The sequence below is a fragment of the Apus apus genome, chromosome 2 (genome assembly GCF_020740795.1).
Source record: "Apus apus isolate bApuApu2 chromosome 2, bApuApu2.pri.cur, whole genome shotgun sequence".
NCBI classification, from domain to species: Eukaryota; Metazoa; Chordata; class Aves; order Apodiformes; family Apodidae; genus Apus; species Apus apus.
In genome coordinates, this window is record NC_067283.1 from 121840810 (window position 1) to 121853807 (window position 12998).

Here is a 12998-nt window from a genome sequence, read left to right on the forward strand (position 1 = left end):
GATCAAAGGCAGAAGAGCGAATGGAGTCCTTCCAAGTTGCTGGCTATGTACAAAGAAAGCTTGACCCTTATGATGCCTCAATTTTATACCGAGTATGACGTGTATGGGAAAGAACACTTCATTTTGTCAATTTTGGGTCACCTGTCTGATCCTCTCCTCCCTGCAGTAGGGTGACAGATGTGACCCCTTTTCTCTCTTTCTTTTCAGTGAACGAGAAGTTTAGTAGAACCAAGCAGTGACCTTGGTTTATATAGGATTAAGTATAAGCAAGAGCCTTTTTGCATATCATTCTCCCATCAAACCTTATCAATCCTAGAAACAGTCATTAACTGAAAAACATACTGTTAATTTCAGAAAGTGCAGGTACTTAAAAGAAACTTAACAAAAAAGTAAAATTACTATAGATAAATTTGGTTCTTTCCTGGCTCAAACCAGGACAGGCATCTTAAGTTTCAGTGTTGGAACAGGGCATTTACAGAATGAGTCTTTACTGATAAACTCTCCTATCAGCCAGCGATTTGCTGCTTACTCTTACCAGAGCCAGCTTCTTTGTTTTAGCATGAGCAATTTCCCATTCAGCAATGGTTTCCACAGCTCAATTGCACATGTATAAATGGTAGCATTGCAGAAGCATAGCAAAAGGTGTTAGATGACACGTTCCTGTCTTCTTTCTTTTGTCAGGCGATTGAAGAACAGTAAAGCATCTACAGATGGCCATCGTTACCTATTCAGGGGCAGAATAAACACAGAAGTGATGGAAGTAGAGAATGTGGATGATGGAACAGGTGAGTGTATTTGTGTTGCTCATTTACAGAGCAGTGTTTTGAGGTTTTGGAACCAAATGCAGCTTCATGATTTCTTTGAGAATGGAGGATGCACCTTGTACTTAGAAAGAAGGAGTAAGATGCCACTTAAAAGGACTGTCTGCTCCTATCAAAACCCTGCTTCTGTGGCACATGATTGCTTTCATACACAGGCAAAGATGGCTGGTTTATGCTAACATGAACAGAGTAATAAAATAAGTTGACATTTATTGCTCAACTGAAATGGTATATTTAACTTCACTTTACAGCATTTCAACTCTCTGAACAGGTTACCCCTAGGTATCTGATATATTTGTAAAAGCAAGTGGAAAAGTTACCTCTACTGAAATGAAACCTTGAACAATATAAATGCTGAAATGTGATGTGTTTAAGGAAAAAAGGTGGTGTTTTTTTGTTTTTTTTTTAATACCTGTAGGGTTATAATCTATGAGTGCCTGAAATTTTCGTGACATACATTAGAAAGTGAAAACCAAAAGCATTTCTACAAATGTTAATTTTTGGTTTAGAAACTTGAGTTTAACCTTTGAGCATAACAGTTATTTCCTTACAATTAATAAAGAAAGCATGAAACATTTTTGGCTTTTTAATCTAAAAGTAAGAAAAAAAAATATGGGAAACTTCCAGTGGCATTGCAAATATGTAGGTCTGGAGGAAATTTCTGTGAGTTATATATTATTTCTCCCAATTAACAGTTTGGCTGTTGCTTTTATTGCAATGAGTTTACTGTAAGGCTGGTATGTGTCTTCTCCATCTCTTCTTTTAAAATCTTTTGTGTCTGTGGCATTTTGGGGTGTTCATTTTGTTTGCATCTTTTGTATTGTGAGGTGTCCAGAGCTGAAGCTTCGCTGGTGCCAAGTAGAACAGAACGGTTAGCACAATGCTGCATGTGGGTTATCTGCTACTGATTCCAGGGTTGGCTTTTTTGAGAGCATTCTTTTTCAGATTTTAAATTTGGGTTCCAGAATGCCACACCAGATCTTTTTGTGCAGCGCTGGCGCTTATCCCATTATAATGTGCTAGTGTCTGAGAGTAGGTCCTAATAAATACTTTCTTTTCTGTACTGAATTTTATCCTACTATTTCCACAATTCATTAAGCATGCAGAATTAATGTCTTGTTCCCCAAAGCTCTAGCAATGCTTCTTGCCTTGCTTCCATGAACAAGCAATGTTATTGCTGAACCACAAAAGCTCTTGATAAAACTATTGGAAAATGCTGAATATAAGATAGAGCACTGTGGGGTCACACTTGATTTGTTCTCTTTGTTTACTAGACATTTTTTCTAAGAACTCCTTGACATCCATTCTGGACTATATCCTTCATCAGGCCCACTGATTTAGTTAGTGGATTAGAGACATCTATGGGTACACTATAGTGAATTTCATCAAGCTTTTTGACTTGTGTATAATTTATCCACTATTCTCTATCTTGCTGTTTCCCTTTTCTAACTTGTATTCTGGCCCAATTAATAGCTTTGTTTATAGGAAATCTTAGTGAGGACTCTGTTTGTGCAAAAAAGATGGTTGAGTGTTTCAGTCTTTCATGTCATGTATTTACTACCTTTCATTTATTTTACTTCATCTTCCTGATATATGCTTTGGAAAGAAAAGGCAGTTTTTCTGTTTCCGTTATGTTACTTTTTAAGACTGCATCTCTTATAACTCTGGATGTTACTGTGGCCACAGAGGCTTATACCCATGATCTTCCTGATGAATATGCAGAGAATTCTAGACCTTCTGTCTTTCACTGGTTCTGATCCTACATATTGCCACGTTTTTAGTGTTGGCTTTAGCAAATATTTCTTCCTTTCTCCTTTCATGTCTCTCCTTGTTGGTTTCTCAAATCTGTCGTAGCTTTCTCCATTTGCTTGTTCTAGCTATCTAGTCCTTGATCTGTTTCACACTGTCCATTTTCCTTCCTGCCTATTGTTTTCTTCCTCAATGAAGTTTCAAGTATACTTTGGGTAAGCACAAATCATCTTCCTCTCAGTTCCAGACACCAGTAGTCTAATTTCCTCCAGCCACAGGAAATTTTGCTACTGTCCCCATTTCCTATAACCTCACAGACAATACTGGAGACTATCATGCTTCCTTCACACTTGCTCTCCTGACCCATATCAAATCTTGTCACTTCTTATATTTGGCATTTCTAAAATCCATCCTCCTCTCCACACTTCTGAGACATCAGTAAATGGTTTGGCTATTTTGATTTCTAAATTATTCTTACCTGCTTTTTCTTCCACATCCCCTCATTTCCCGCCTTCGTTTCATTTTGTCCGATGTCCTAAAATAATTTTTTCTTGAATTACTGCTATTTCATCCCTCCTTTCTATGATTCTCTTTGAAATACGGAAATGTCTGTGTTATTTCCCTAGCCTGTGTCACCTTTCTGCCCTTTTCTTTCCACCCCCTTCCCATTTCTTCCTTGTAGCCAGAAGTGTATTACCTGTCCTCACACTGATACTTTTTCTTTCACTCAGGTCATGATGTGCTTCTGTAACCTTCCTCTGTCTTAGTGTCTGTACTGTTCTCATTTGTTGCACCCAGATGTCTTGGTTCTCATGCCCTGTAGTCATCTGCCTTTGAACTGAAACCCAGTACTATTCTCCTGTGTTCTTTTTCACTCGTTTCTTTCATAAGTGTAGTAATCTGATCACCTGAGCCTCACATTAGCTTTGCACATGTTTTTTTTGTTGTTGTTTGTTTGTATTTTATTATTTTACTCTCCTTAATCATCTATTACCTGTCAGTTTCTATAATTCTTAATTTCAAGTGCAAGCTCTGACTGCAGAGTGCTTATATTTTCACATCTAGGCGTGACTCTTTCATGTGTGCTTTACATGAGTCTCTTTATAGACATCAAAGACGAGTCTAGATGACACTTCCACAGTTCTTTACTGTATATTTTGGGATATTCTGCTCACTTAGTATAAGGGACCACAAAGCTCCAGGGAACAGGACAACTGAGAGTGTTTGCTCTCAGCATTGATAGATGTAGGAATGTAGTCTTTGGTATATGTAAACAGAAGCATAGAAATAGGAAAACAGATTCCCAGTGTGGCTTATTGTCATGCTAATAATATGCCTATAGGCATTAACAAAGTAATTTTTCTTTGGTGAAATTAGGCCTTGGCTGAGCAGTACAGTTGGTGGAAGCTTTCCTTTTTGTTTCAGCATCATGAAGCACTCGGCCTTTTTCTACTGCACTGATTAAAGCGGAATACATATTACTTATTGGGGCAGACTATTTGTGTTCTTAAAACAATGTGGCTACACAACCAGTTGCAAGGGTGTATATCTTGTTATGGTAGAGTTTTTTCTCTGTTCAGTTTTTAAAATTCAGTTTTGAGGGAAAAGTATATTTCTAAAGGCACTCACCAGCCATTAAGTGAGTGTTATTTAGTTTATGAAGACCAGAACTTGAGACCTAGGAATTAAAAGATTTATGGTTGCTTATACTATGCTAGTTCTGTTCCCTGTTGTCTTGAAATGGGGTATGAAGTAGAAAAAACAGTCCAAGTCTGAGAAACTTAGAAGTACTTCAATGTGCAAGTCTCTTAGGTTTTTTTTTAAGCAAATGAACAAATTCTATTGTATGTCTCTGTAATAAATTGCTTGTTATGCATCTCTCAAAGGTTAGAGTCTTGAATTTTGAACAATAGATTACAGTTCAAATCACAAGCTTAAATGTATTGCCAAGTATCATTAGAAGATGATGCCATTTTCATCACCTTTTCTTGGGAAGCTGGGGGCTTAAGGATTTGTTAAGCATGCTTGTTCAGACTTTGCCTGGAGCAACTTGAAGTCTCATGATCTTCTTCCTTCACAGACTTTTAGGTTGGGTTTGCAAATCACTCTTCTAGCCTGACTGGCAGCAGTGATTGCCTTGTGGTGAAAGATGTACATGTACCCTGTGCCATCCAGCTTGTTTGCAGCTCTTGACCAGATTTTGTCCAATAGCCAGTCCAAAAAAGTTATGCATTTATATGGGATGATAGAATAGTGCTGAAATGCTCTTCAGGAGACTACAGGCATGGGTGTATTGGGAAGAACTGTTCATGGGAGCCTTGGGGGTGATGGTAATCCTGAGGAATACAGGGAGCAAAAGAGAAAGCAGGGGTGTTGCAGTTAAAGGCAAAGGTTGGGATCAAGCTGGATGTCATAGGAGTGGGTTTCTATTGCAAAACTGGGCATTAACTACCCATTTGCCTCCACCTGAACTCGTTGTCATCTGTATGCATCAGGCAGACTTAGTTCCTAGCTAGGTGACAGGGCTTTTCACAGAATTCATTGAGTTTGTAGTGGCACGAGATACATGTTGTGAAACTGCTCATGCTTTTGGCCCTGCAGTTGCAAAACTTCAGATGCCAGGGAAGCTATATGTTTAAAATGGTGTCTCTGCATTGAAATATTCAAGTGGCTGCATGAGCCTTTTTTTCTGAATTAGACTACTAGGTTGACACCAGCAGAATGAAATGGGAGCATCTAAATAAATTTGTGAATCTAAGCCATCATTTTGTAATTTGTTGGCCACAATTTTAACAGCTGCTGTTCACTACATAAGAAATCATAATATTTCCCTACCAAACATGGGTGTTGTGATAAACAGATGTATGGTAACAGAGGAAGATCACAGGAAAAATATCATCCTGTAGGTTTGTATTTCTTAACCTCTAACTTAATAAATAAACAAAAAGCTGCAGCTAGAGCCATATTGCAAGCTTTGTAAGTATATACTTAAATAATACAAAGAAACATTTAACTCCCCTTTCTGTAGTAGCCCTTCTGTCTCTGATCTCCAAAATGCTGTAGTCTGTCAGCTGATAGCTTCTGACTGGAACTTCTTTCCTTTCCCTGACTTCTGACTCTGATTTTCTGACAGTGCATGCATGATTTAATGGCTAGTTTTCAGGAAATAGAGTTTTTAAAGGGAGAAAGGATATTATGCATAGGTTATGTGAATAAAAATATGATAAATAGGTAAGTGGTACAAACATGATGTTGCAAAAATAATTAACTTTATTTTTTTTTCCCTCTCATAGACTTGCTTGCTCTTATACATTTTGAGTACAAGGAAGTTTTGTTGGTTTAGAAATTAGACATCAGTCTCATGATTTTCTAGTAGGTCCTGACATTTCCCAGCCCGGTATACAAAACTTGGCTCCTTTCCATCTAATTAAAATGCAAGAGTTATTGAAAGGATGCTAGCATGTCTGCTGAGGTTTATGACAAATCTTAGCAAGCATTTCAACAAGGATTTCAGTTTCAGAAAATTCCGTCTCATTATACTAAACAGGATTGAGTTATGAAAAAGTATACATAAAGTAAAAAGCTCTGTACTTATTTTAGAAGCTCAGGACTGGCTGAAGGACTTTCTTGCCTTTTAATGAAAATTCATGGTGAAAGAATGTTGACCTTTGTTTTTTAATATTTTGTACAAAAATTGCTAATTCTAGTTTCAATCTGTATTTTGTGCAAAAAAATACATTTTTTTATCATGGAACACGTGATAATCACAGATTTTCCCCCAGGAAGTGCACGTAACCTAGTGAAGATTTTTCAATGGTGTTAGATTTGGAGAGGAAGTCTGTTAAGCTAATTTCTGAGTAACATTTATGGCCTAACGTGATAATCAAATGTAAGTAAAGACAGAGTAACACGTAGTAAATTGTCTGCATAGCAGTTTGAATTTTATGAGTCAGAAGTTCAAGGTATCTAAGATCAGTGGTTGTTACCTGTCTCCTGTAATGTACATACAGAACATAAGAATTGTTAGGAACATATTTAAAAATGCACACGTTTAGTTGATGCATTTTTTGAAGTCATAGTAGCTCTTGTGTTATATTTAATTGTGTGTAAACAAATAAATGTATAACTTTCTTTATTTAGGTAACCAGTGAAGGTACATCAAATACAATGATTTGCTCAGTCTTCAAACTGAAATTGTATTTTTCCCCTGTATATTTAGTCTTTTGAAAATGTAATAATAAATCGTTCAATTTACACAGCTGTTCAAAGTAATTTCGGGAGCAAAACCACAATGCCTCTTTTAAAGGAATAATTTATAACAGTTAAACACAAACAAAAGCGCTCCGAGTACTGTGATTTGTTCTTTTAATAGGACTCTGCCTGTTTTAGCATTGAGTTTATATCTTCTTCCATATGCTAGGCAATTCTGTTACATTGTAAAAATGACTAAAAGTTAAACGTACAGCTTATTAACTTATAAAATAGTTCACAAGTGGCACAGATAACTTTAAATTCACTTTTGTTCTTCTGTGTTTCCTGAGCTTTAGCTATAATTATGAGATTTTAATAATTAGAATAAATTGGTTTGTTAAGAGTTGTTGCTCTTTAAGCCATTTTATCTATTCCCAGCTGACTATCACAGCAGTGGCCACACTGTTATTAATGGCTGGAAGATCCACAACACAGCAAAGAACAAATGGTTTGTATGCATGGCAAAAACCCCTGAAGAGAAGCAAGAATGGCTGGAAGCTATTTTGAAAGAACGAGAGAAAAGAAAAGGTAGGTTAATAAACTTCCTTGTATTGTTTTGCCAGAAAGCCATGCTGGTTTTTGAATGTTGAGATACAAAGCAAAAGCAGCTGCTAGGCAAACTGTGGTGTCAGGTTCAGCTGAAGGTTTATGAATACCAGCTTGGAAAATATAAATCAAACTTGTAGTGGGAAGGGCATAATGGTTTGAATCATGTATGTTAAAGCAAAAGCTGTTTTGGAAATGGACTGATGATTTAATCTATGATTATGTTTAACCAGTATAAATTGTAATACTTTCCTTGAGGCCTGCGTGCTGTGGCTTGTAGTATATGAGGGTCTATCTTAAATGCCTTGTGGGATTTGTATGTGTTAATTCCCTTTTGTATCTGGACATTTGAATCCCTGACATGAGCAGGTTTTCTGTGTTGGATCTTCATGCCGATGATCCAACATGAATTCATACAAAATCTGCCCACAACCCCTTTGATGTATGCTCCCCTACCCAAGTAAGTAAGAAATGACTGCTGGCAAATAATTATCCCTGTGAACAACTTAATTAAGAGGGAAGAATACGTGATGAAATATATTCCTGATCTCAAATATGACCACAAATAACCTAGAGTATTCAAGGTGAACCCAGCACAAAGTAGAATCAGGGAAAAATGATGCATCATCATCTTCTAGAGCTAATTTCATTTGCAAGCTAAAATATCCTAACCAGTAGTGATGTTTAGAGGCTTGGTATTGAAAGAAAATAAAACCTTGCAGTTTGATCTGGGATTCTTCTCTGATCTGTGTGGATTTCTGTGGCCTGTTGTAGTAGCTGTTGTTTCATGCCTCTGTAGTAAATGGAGACTAAGAAAACATTATTTGATCCTTTAAAGTTGAATACTGGATGTTTGTAGAACATCTGCCATAGGACCAGAGTTTCAATTAGGGTGTCTGAGCACTGCCTAATTTATAGTGCCAACAGCAATTACTAGTAGAAAAGTTTAAAAAATGCCTTGAAGATCTAAAACTTTGACATTTTAAAGTAAGAACTGAAAAATCGATGTGGTGTCCAATGCTACAGAAACCAGGTTTGTCTGCTTCTGTGTAGGACCTTGTCTGAATCTAGCTAAAAAGATTTCTAACAAATCCCACTGTGCTGTTAAGTTTCTTGGCTCCCTTAGACTCTTGATACCTTTAGGTAAGAAAGAGTAAGTGGGAGCATTTCATGTTGAGGTAGCCATTCTATTTCACACTGCCCTGTCAAGCAGCTGGTAGTAGGGGTGAGTTTCATCTAAGCTGTGGCAAGCTTGAGGTCTGAGCTAGCTTTCTCAAAGTCAAGCCATGACCTAGGATTTTAGCATCCTGGGGAATTGTTCAAATCTTAATGTTTACAGTGGCTTTGCATCAAGGAGACAACCACAAAAGACAGTGCAGGAGTGGATTTGGTATGCACTTAAACTCGGTTTGCATCATAGAACCTTCAAAACTATTTATCGAATATCTCTGTTAGTCTCTGAACTTATAAATTTATCCATCTCCTTCAGCACAGTGATTTTTTTTCAAAATATCTGTATAAACACCTCTTACAAAGCAGGATGCATCAACTTAATCACAGGCAGGTTGCCAAATGACCTGGGAACCAAACAGTATTCTCTTTGGAATTAAAATTTTCTATCTAAGTGTAGCTATAAACGCTTTCCTATTAACTGTGAGCATAAAGATGCTTTAATTGTACATTTATTTAATAAGAAATGGAGTCTGTTAATGTGTGTATATATATAGAGGCAATTACACTAAAGTCTAAGTGACTGCACATATGAGAACAGTGTTTTATCTCCTTTGCAAGTCTGAGACCAACAAAATCAAATGTATCGCAGAATCACAGACTGGTTTGCGTTGGAAGGGACCTTCAAGGTCATTTAGTTCCAACCTCCTGCATGGGCAGGAACACCTCCCACTAGACCAGGTAGCTCAAAGCCCCATCCGACCTTGCTGTGAAAACTTCCAGGAAGGGAGCATCCACAGCATCTCTAGGCAACCTGTGCCAGTGTCTCACCACCCTCATAGTGAAGAATTTCTTCCCAATAGCTAACCTGAATCTCCTCTCTTTCAGTTTAAAAACATTACCCTTTGTCCTATCACTACCCTCTCTGGGGAAGAGTCTCTCCCCAGCTTTCCTGTGGGCCCCTTCAGGTACTGGAAGGTCACTATAAGGTCTCCCCAGGGTACTCTTTTCTCCAGGCTGAGCAACTCTCTCAGCCTGTCTCCCCAGGAGAGGTGCTCCGGCAATGATCATTGTCAGGGCCATCCTCTGAACTTGCTCCAACAGGTCCATGTTCTTCTTGTGTTTGGGACCCCAAAACTGGATGCAGTACTCCAGGTGGGGTCTCAAGTACTCTAGGAGGGGCCTCAATGAATGCACTTGCCAGATCTCTTGTGCTGGGAGTGAGGCTTATTGTGAGTGACTCCCTTCTCATCATGCTGTGCTTGCCTATGCTTTTCTTCGTAGTGGGGCTGTAGACCCCACATTCACACAGGATGACAAATTGTATTGATCCCCAAATGAGGTAAATACAGCATGTAGAGCAGGAATGAATCACTTAAATACAGATGGAGTATGCCTTATAGCTGGGGCTTGCTGGCCTGTATTTTCAGTAACAATTTAACTTGACTATGAGGAAATTATTGATAAAATCTGATGATATTTTATGAATATTAGATGTTCTTAGATTAATCTTGATTCTGAGAAAAATAATGGAAGCAATTCCTTTCCCATTTTTGTACATAGAATCTTGGTATTGGTTCTCCATTTTGGGAAAGATACTGAAATACAGTTGCAGTATCACTTGGTAAAATTTTAATGCATTTTTGGCAGGTTTGAAATTGGGCATGGAACAGGACACTTGGGTGATGATCTCCGAGCAAGGCGAAAGACTGTACAAAATGATGTGCAAGCAAGGGAATCTCATCAAAGACAGGAAGAAGAAATTAACCACTTTCCCCAAGTGCTTTCTTGGAAGGTATTATATGCACATTATAGCATAAATTTTAACCAGCTAAAAACCCATTTAAAATCTTTGGTATTCTGCAGAAACGATGCTTTATTTGTCAAGTCTGTTATGCCTATTTGCCTCCCAGAATGTAGCCAAAATGGAAATTGTTCTGCCAGAAATTTATGGATTTGTATTCATATTCCAGAGTAGCTTTTGAAAGGGACAATTCTGCAAAGGCATGTTGAGTATATAAAAATGCGTTGAATAAAATAATTTCTTTAAATAAATAATTTCTAACTTGCTTAATTTTGTCTCTGAAATATCTAGTTAAACGATGAAATTTGCTTTATTCCACTTAAAAACTGTTTCTAAAACCGTTTCTGTCCTTCTCTTGCCTGAATGTCAGAAAAAGATTTAAAGAACACAGTTTACATGTTTAAAAATCTACTCTTGTTGTCAGGAGGATCTTTAGAATGTCATATTATACCTATGGCTTAAGAAGACTAAATGGAAGAGGAGAAAGCAATATATGCCCTAAAAATGTGTATATGACAAAAAAGTAGTTTGGAGGATGGAGGGGTTATCACTTATTTGACTGTGGGACAGTCAACCATGGAAAGTATTTCTATAAAGTACAGTGACTGTTTTATATAAAAAATTATGGTGAAGATACTCACTGCTGTGTTCAAAAGTGGAAATGAAACTTGGGGAGGTTTTCATGTGCTGTTTCTCATAGCTGGTGAGAATTGAAACCCTATTGAATTATTGGCAGCAGGTAAAGAATGCAGTCTTGGTGACGAGCCATGTATGAAATGTTTAAGCCTACTGTCAAACAGCTTATTTTCTGTGCTGTCTCACCAGTTAAAACCCACGAATGTGGATGTTGCACTACCTCACCACACTGTACTGTTGATTTGTAACACATGTGCAGATATCTCATGTGCTATAAATTTGATGTCTCTGAATTGCGTCAGGTTTATTGTGAAAGAGGTCAGGTGTTTCCTGCACATGCACTGTATAATTTATGTGTATGTTGAGCCATGTGTCTGACACATCTCAGAAGTAACAGGCCTAGTCTTCTATCATCCTGCAATTGTGTTCTACCTTCATGGTGTATCTGCCCTAGGCAGGTCTGGTAGGTGTGCCTGGGTTTGTCTTATGTTGTGACAGTCTGGTCACATTTGGCTATTCTACTGTAGGAAATCCGAAAATCCATGGAGATAGGATAGAATAGGATGGGATAGTTCAGTTGGAAGGGACCTACAATGATCATCTGTCCACCTGCCTGACCACTTCAGGACTGACCAAAAGTTAAAACATGTTTTTAAAGACATTGTCCAAATGTCTCTTAAACACTGACAGGCTTGAAGGATTGACCATCTCCCTAGGAAGATTGTTCTAGTGTCTAACCACCCTTTTGGTAAAGAGATGATTCCTAATGTCCAGTCTAAACCTCCTTTGGTGCAGCTTTGAACCATTCCTTTAAGTCCTGTTACTGCATCCCAGGGAGAAGAGCTCAGCACCTCCCTCTGCATGTCTCCATTTCAGGAAGCTGTACAGAGCAATGAGCTCACCCCTCCATCTTCTCTTCTCCAAACTAGACAAGTTCAAAGTCCTCAGCTGCTCCTCATAGGAAATTCCTTCCAGCTCTTTTACCACTTTTGTTGCCCTCCTCTGAGGGCATTCAGGGATCTTCACATCCTTCTGAAATTGTGGGGCCCAGAACTGCACACAGTACCCCAGGTGAGACTGCACCGACGCTGAATACAGTGGGATGCTCACCTGTCTTGACTGGCTGGTCACACCTTGTTTCATGCACCCCCGGATGGGGTTTGCCCTCTTGGCTGCCAGGGCACATGGCTGTCTTGTATTGAGCCTGCTGGGACCAGCACCCCCAGATCCCTTTCTGCACAGCTGCTCTCCAGCCACTTCTCATTTATACTTGTCCCTGACATTAATCTGTTCTGAGTGCAGGACTTAGCACTTTTACTTGTTAAATTTCATGCTGTTAATGATTACCATTAATCTATCTAAATGCTTCTGCAACGCCTGTTGTCCTTCAAGAGAGTCAACAGCACCTCCCAGTTTGGCATCATCAGCAAACTTGCTAATGGTGCACCATGTGCAAAGGTTAAGCTTCTGGACAGAAAAGACATTTCAAGGGAAACCATATGTATTTCTGTTGAAAAAAATAAAAAAGTAAAAATGAGTGGGTTTACTAAAGGGAAAATGGCATTCTGAAAATCATTAGGCGTTAGAATCACTTACTAGGCTAGTAAGAAGCACTAGTAACTGTGAGGGAAATGCAGAAGATGTGGTGGTATGACATTTCAAGTTTGTTTTTTGTGTGTTTTTAATTCAGTGAATTTGTGTCCTGGTTGCTGGAAATTGGAGAGATACACAGATCTGAGGAAGGTGTTCATCTTGGCCAAGCTTTGTTAGAGAATGGCATTATCCATCATGGTAAATATAATTAGTTTTAACTTACTTGTTTTCAAGGTAATTTTTGTAATTAGGGTGGACTTAATATGGTTTGACAAAAAATATGCTCTTGTTAAGACAGCTTGTTGAATCTGCATTACATCCTTGCAGGGACCTCTTGGAGCCATTGTCAATGCCTAGCAGATTTACCAGGAGAAGCTCCATTGATTTAATCAGATTGTGTCTATGCTGTTGGGATCACAACATTGCAG

At 38.2% G+C, this 12998-nt stretch overlaps 1 protein-coding gene across 4 annotated transcripts in view; it reads left to right on the plus strand.

The window, feature by feature from the left end:
* PREX2 (phosphatidylinositol-3,4,5-trisphosphate dependent Rac exchange factor 2) overlaps window positions 1-12998 on the plus strand; it is a 187660-nt gene that overhangs the window by 75155 nt on the left and 99507 nt on the right. For all 4 annotated transcript variants that reach the window (XR_007888532.1, XM_051609828.1, XM_051609827.1 and 1 more), the window contains 4 exons: window positions 682-785; window positions 7200-7349; window positions 10188-10332; window positions 12668-12768. Coding sequence is in view for 3 of the 4 variants with exons in the window: in XM_051609828.1 (XP_051465788.1) it covers window positions 682-785; window positions 7200-7349; window positions 10188-10332; window positions 12668-12768 (500 nt within the window). In the remaining variant the exon portion in view is untranslated. The remainder of the gene's footprint in view (window positions 1-681; window positions 786-7199; window positions 7350-10187; window positions 10333-12667; window positions 12769-12998) is intronic.